The sequence below is a fragment of the Monopterus albus genome, unplaced genomic scaffold (genome assembly GCF_001952655.1).
Source record: "Monopterus albus unplaced genomic scaffold, M_albus_1.0 scaffold130.1, whole genome shotgun sequence".
Taxonomy (NCBI): Eukaryota; Metazoa; Chordata; class Actinopteri; order Synbranchiformes; family Synbranchidae; genus Monopterus; species Monopterus albus.
Window position 1 is genome coordinate 887,414 of NW_018128010.1, and position 6,764 is coordinate 894,177.

Here is a 6,764-nt window from a genome sequence, read left to right on the forward strand (position 1 = left end):
AGGTGTTCAAATACTTATGTTCAGCAGTGCAAGACAAATAAATTCTTTAAAAATCATAAAATGTGATTTCCTGATTTTTTTTTTAAATTCTGTCTCTCAGAGTGGGAATGCACCTACAATGTGAATTTCAGACCCCTCCATGATTTCTAAGTGGGAGAACTTGCAAAATCGCAGGGTGTTCAAATACTTCTGTTCCTCACTGTATATTTTGGACGGGAAAGCACTACGCTTTTTGTATTCTTCATTGATTTTACCATACTTAGAGTATGGCATTGAAAAATGGGGAAACACATACAAAAGCTCACTTCAACCATTGTTGAACTGACTACCGGCCAGTTGCACTCACTCCAGTGGTGGTGAAGTGAGAAACCCGTATGGGGACACATTATGCCATTCCTCCCACCAACATCTGACCCACACCAGTTTGCATACATAGCAAATAGATCCACAGGGGACGCCATAGCGTATGCACAGCTGATCTTTCTGGATTATAGCTCTGCATTCAACACCATCCTCCCCCACAAACTGGCAGACAAGCTGTTGGACCTGGGAATTCCATATTCCACCTGCATATAGATTAGGAGCTTCCTGTCCGGACGCAGCCAGACAGTGAGAGTGGGCCCACACACATCCTTGGCTCTCAGCCTCAGCACTGGTTCACCACAAGGCTGTGTGCTGAGCACCCTGCTCTACACCCTGTACACCACAGCAACACCATTGTAAAAGTTGCTGATGACACTACGGTGGTGGGGTTTATCTCTAGGGGGTATGAGACTACGTACAGGGATAAGGTGGAGAGGCTGATAGTGTGGTGCAGAGAGAACAATCTGCTCCTTAATACCTCAAAGACTAAGGAGGTCATTGTCGACTTCAGGAGGAAAAAACCAACATCTTGCCACTGTATATCAACAGGGACCGTGTGTAGAGGGTGCTGGCCTTCTGCTTTCTGGGAGGATCTGACCTGGGGCGTAAATACCTCTGGACTGCTTAAAAAGGCCCAGCAGAGACTGTACTTCCTACGGGTGTTCAGGAAGAACAACATCTCCCAGAGACTGCTGGTGTCGTTCTATCGGTGCTCCATTGAGAGCATCTTTACATACTGTATATGTGTATGGTACAGCAGCAGCACATTGGCTCAGAGGAAAACACTCCAGAGGATCATTAATACGGCCCAGGAGATCATCGGCTGCCCTCTCCTCACTCTGGAAGAACTACACAGTTCCTGCTGCCTCAGAAAAGCCCAGAACATTATTAAGGACACTTCACACCCAGAATGTTCACTCTTTGAACTGCTGCCATCAGGTAGACGGTTCAGAGCAATCAAATCAAGGACCATTAGATTCAGGAATAGTTTTTACTCAACAGCAGTTACCACACTCAATGCTGCTGAAATATAATATGCCTCTGAGAGGGCTGTTGTTTATTTCATTTTTTTAGAGGTAATACTTTTTATATGGTCTTATTTCATGTGTTATGTTTTTTCTATTGCTGCACCGATTGGAGGTCACTCTAAAATAACGTGTTACAATGATGCTAAAGGATTATCTTATCTTATCTTATTTATACTATTAGTTACCTGTTAGTGTAGATACTGTGCTTGACACCTTCCTATAGATTTTATAGGACACCTAGAATAGCCTCATAAATGACATTTTTCCGCTGGACAGATCAACAGAGCATATTAGCTCAACTTTCAAAGTAGTATCATATCTTTCAGTTTGGTATCACAACAAAAACCTGTTTGCGCACACACACTGTGGGAGCTCAGCCTTCCTCATGGGAGTCAGATGTTTGTCTCCACCAAGTAAAAAGTGAAAAAGTGAATTCTAGACAACTTGATTTAGAGTTAGGCAAGTAGTGGTTATGGTTAAGGTTTAGGTAAGTCTCCAGGAAATGAATGTGAGCCAATATAAAGTCCCCACAAGGAACAAAAGTGGATGAATGTGTGCTAGTCTGACCACAATTTAAGCTCCAGATGTGTGCAGTTAACTGATCTGTCTGTGGAGCACAGGGACTATCCAGTCATCTATGCAATACAAACAAATCCTATTACACTGAGATTAATTTCCTTTGGTCAACTAGAAGTCAAGTTTTCTTCCAAGATGAGTTAGTATTAGGGTCAATTTGTTGAGATATTGAACTGGAAAATGCATTACTGGCATTAACTGAAGTTCATAAACTGCCTGGTTTATTAAGTAGCTCTTTTTAACCAAACCCTGGTTTGTATTTATTACTGTTAATGAAGGATCAATATTTACATATTTTTCATTAAATTAATCTTTAGGTCTGACTAAAGGGGACTAAATCAGAAGAGCAGGTGTAGACTCGGCGGCCTGCAGCCAAAGGACTGTTGATATTAATTTAAAGATTGTTTTGGTAATGTCTGCACCTTACTGTATTCAATTATGGTTTGTGTAAATGATTCTTTAACACACTTTTTATGACAGCTGAGCTGCCACAACCTTTCATTTCATCCCTGTTTATGAGTAGATCTCAAATGAAATTTTCAGGCAATGATCCAAAAATGTATTTTAACTCTTTACAAAGTTTATAGTTGTATAGAGCTGGTGTAGTTTCCTTTAAGGCTCAGTTATTATAATGGCTCCATTACCACTGCATACACAATTCCCTCTTAAACTTTAAGCAGTGGGAATCTATTTTCTCACCAGTACTACTTGTTTAAAACAAAGATTACCCCTAAAAAGGGAGGTCTTTAGTAATATTGTGATAAATAAATTGGCTATATACTGTGTCCACATTGAGAGGAACACTCTGCTGATCAGAAAGAGCCATCTAGTGGACAAAAATGTCTGTAAGGTTTGGTGCATGTTCCTGTGAACCAGTTCGTATCAGTTGCAGTCATTATTTGCTTTTGAATCAGTGCTATGGCATGTTTTTAATAAAAATTGGATGGAGGTCAAATGGTGTCCATTTAAGTCTATCCACACATGTGAACTGTCTGTAGTCATGTGTTTCCTTCGAATGGCCAGCGTAGGTACCTCTCATCTCAGATCAGACAGAAATGTGTATGTATTCACTGACAGCATATGAGAAACATACAAGACTTCAGAATGTAAACAGTCTTGTAGAAGCATTATGAACACTGATATTATTTGTCCACAACAGTTATACTTCATCACTGGTCAACAGATGCCCATCCCTGAATAAAGTTTTTTTTTCTTCTTTTTGATGTGGCAGCAAAATCAAGAGTACATACAAACATTGTAACATTCTTTTTTAAAATATATTTTTATTTAAAAAATTATGTTTCTTGTACTGCACAATCCAGTACCCTAAAGCAGGTATGATCAAATCAAACCTTAAGTCATTCTTTTCACAACCACAGGAGGTCAAAGTTTAATAAAATTAAACTCATTAAAAATGGCAATACTGAAGCAAAGTAAAACCAGCTTACAATTTTGTACCGTGTGTATTATGTGAAAAAATAAATATATATATGTATATATATATACACAATATATACACAACTTGCTTGCATGTACAGTATACTCACACACATATACAGACACTTGAGTGTCCATAATAATAATTATAGCTTTAAATCTGAAATGAATAACTTGCTTCCCAGAAGCATTTAAGAGCTTGAATGTCCTAGACATTGTAGATTACAGCAACAATAATATAATAAAATTATCAAAGTTAATTGTTATTATAATAACAGGTTTGGCAACATCAAGGTAAAGAAAATTATAATGCTAAGGACACTGGCAGGAATATTAATTTCCCATGGACTAATTATGCTTAGCACCTAGAATGTGCCCTCTTTTGTCACTGTGCAAGTACAGAGGAGCTCAAAATTATTTTAAGAATAATTGTACTATGGAACAGACTGAGTAAACTGTGCTTTAGCTCTGGGGTCTTGTCTATGCTCTGTGTCTGCTATTTAGTAGTGACTCAAAGGCTCAGTCTTGATCTCAAGGCTAAGCAGACACACCTGGCAAAGGGTTTCAGATTTTTGTCTCTGGACCATCTGCGATTATTGGCTGAAAGGAGTCACGGATCCGGGCAGCTTCTGCAGCACAAAGGTGACCAAAGGCTTTGTTGTACCAGTCTGGAGTCCTTCCTCTGAAATCAAGACAGCAGATTCAGTATATGATAGAATACAGTACATGCACATACAACAAGCTTCATACAACTTCCTTAAAATGTATTTGCTGAAAGAGCTCACGAGAAAGTCTTGCCACAAGATTCATGTAGGACTTACTTTAAGTCCACTCTGCAGATGTGAGTTAGTCTGGACTTTCCAGAGCCGCAGGGCTCTAGCAAATAGTTGGACTCCAGGACAATAGCTCGCACCCCTCCTATAGGAAGACAGTCCTCATGCTCTATAGACACAGAAATTAGGGAGCATGCACCTTTGGGCAAGTCTGTCCTCCATGACCTTGAATACACAGAAAGAGATTAAGTTTGCACCATCAAGAAAAAAACAGGACTACTACTGTTTTCTTTTTATCACCACTCACCTGAGTACTACAAAGTCCCTGCTGGGATGAGGGGGCATGCTATTGAGGACAAACTGAAACACCTCAGCCTGCATGTCCAGTGTCTCACACACTTTCCACTGCAGCAAGTCCACATCCCACAGGTGGCGCTCTCGCAGCACCCGGTTCAACACCACAGATGGTGGTGCTTCCACCTCTACAGACACTCTCCAGCGTCTCAAAGGGTTCCCATCTCCCACCTGGATGAGGTATTGCATTTTATTATTACTGATTTGCCATTGTAACTTTCTTAATTTGGAGTTGATACGTGACCCTGGGACTATTTTGCTGTACTGTTATAAATGAAACAATAACACATTAACCCCGCAATAAAAGAAAGAATGCCAACCTTCTTATAGGAGACCTCTGTGTTATCAGAACTGCTACACGACACCCAGTGTTTGGACTTTTCCCGGCCCTCTTTCAGCAGGTTCTGAAGTCTCCCCTCCATATGCGTTTGATATGTTCCATCATCATCTTCCAGCTGCTTGCACAGCTCATCAATTGTTGGCGCATGCAAGTCAGCCTCCACATATGAATTGCGCGACTGAGTAATCATCTCATGAGGGATCTAATGGGTACATAAAAGCATGAGGTAAGATTCACAGCAAATATAACCAGAGGGAGGCCTGTGGATATTGCATTCAGGTTTGAAATTCTTGCACCTTCTCAACTACAGACTCTTGTACCTCAAAGAGACGGTTGCACTCTATGATCATACGAGCGAGGGCCTGTGTTGCTGCTAAGTTTTCATTCAGATCCTTCTGGTCTGGTCTGCCAATGGCATACTTCTTCTGCATGGCCCTGGGGAAAACGAAATCATATTAGGCCAGCAGAGTCCCCAGGTCAACATCCTCAAGAAACACAGTATGTAAACCCTTCCTCCACTCTACAGGAAACCCCTTTGATCCCTTTAGCAACAGTTTCAACACTATAAATTAGAGCGCTTTGCTTTGTTTGTTTGTAGCATGATCTCATAAAAACACTGAGCGTTAAAAACAGTCCCATAAAAGACAGTAATCTACTGCACTACTGAGGGCTGAGCAGACTCTGGAACCCATTTCATATCTATCTTTATGGAATCATAAGTGAAGATTATCATGAAGAAGTCAATTAAATGCATTCTAGTGGTTTTGAGACACAGGGTGGCGGGTAGTGTGGCTGACCCAAAACAACAGGCACCAAACTAACACCAGAAGGCATAGATAAAAATGCACCTTGGTGAGAGATTGTCTTTCTTCAGTATGTTGAGATGGAAGAGAGAGGGAGCCAGACACACAGCAATGTTCATGGGTGTCATTTGGTTCTCCTCCACAGAGGAAGTGACATCACTAAGAAAACAGAGCAGCGTCTGCAGCACCTCTCGGTTTTCATCTGACATCAACATGATGGCTGCCTGGACTGCTTGCAACCTTTGGTCCTTTGGCACATCTGCACATATGAGACAATAGAGTTTTTTTTTTGTAATAATTTCTGCTTTAAAGACAAAGCTAAAAGAGGATTTTATGGGGCAAAACTGGGAATCAGTTTACAGAGAGGAAGACTTAGATAAAACATATGAGCAATTTTTAAATATATTTAAGAAGGTATATGACAGGAACTGTCCTCGTAAGCAGTATAAAAACAAAAGGAATTACAGTGGGAAACCATGGATGAGTAAGGGATTACAGAATGCATGTAAAAAGAAGAATGCGTTATATAAGGAATTCATAAAGGACAGATCAAAGTATTAGAGGATATTAAAAATAATATGAGAGGTATTTGGAATATATTAAATAAATTGATTAGAAACAGTTCCAGCAAGAGTAACTACCCTCAATATTTTATGGACAATGATACACCGGTTAATAGATTGGAGGATGTAGTAGATAAGTTTAATAGGTTCTTTGTAAATGTTGGTCCTGGTTTAGCAAGAAGCATTTGTACAGATGATACATCCGTCACTATAAATAATAATACAATCGAAAGGAACATGAGTTCTATGTTTTTGAAGCCCATAGTTGAAAAGGAAATTATAGAGATAGTGAATAAATGTGGTAACAAAACATCTAGTGATAGTGATGGTATCACTATGACAACTGTTAAATGGGTAATTGAGGGGATATGCAAACCACTAACCCATATTTTTAACATGTCGTTTCAACTTGGGCAGTTCCCCAATAATATGAAAATAGCAAAGGTGATTCCACTGTATAAATCTGGTGATAAGCACAACCTCACAAATTATAGACCGGTTTCTCTGCTGTCACAATTTTCAAAAAT

At 39.8% G+C, this 6,764-nt stretch overlaps 1 protein-coding gene across 4 annotated transcripts in view; it reads right to left on the reverse strand.

Moving 5' to 3' along the window:
• Nucleotides 1-3,491: 3,491 nt before the first annotated feature.
• stard13b (StAR related lipid transfer domain containing 13b) overlaps nt 3,492-6,764 on the reverse strand; it is a 65,538-nt gene continuing 62,265 nt past the window's right edge. For all 4 annotated transcript variants that reach the window (XM_020613103.1, XM_020613106.1, XM_020613104.1 and 1 more), the window contains 6 exons: nt 5,720-5,933; nt 5,192-5,306; nt 4,852-5,073; nt 4,485-4,702; nt 4,226-4,402; nt 3,492-4,086 (listed from right to left, as the gene is read on the reverse strand). In XM_020613103.1, coding sequence (XP_020468759.1) covers nt 3,969-4,086; nt 4,226-4,402; nt 4,485-4,702; nt 4,852-5,073; nt 5,192-5,306; nt 5,720-5,933 — 1,064 coding nt within the window. In that variant the 3' untranslated portion in view covers nt 3,492-3,968. The remainder of the gene's footprint in view (nt 4,087-4,225; nt 4,403-4,484; nt 4,703-4,851; nt 5,074-5,191; nt 5,307-5,719; nt 5,934-6,764) is intronic.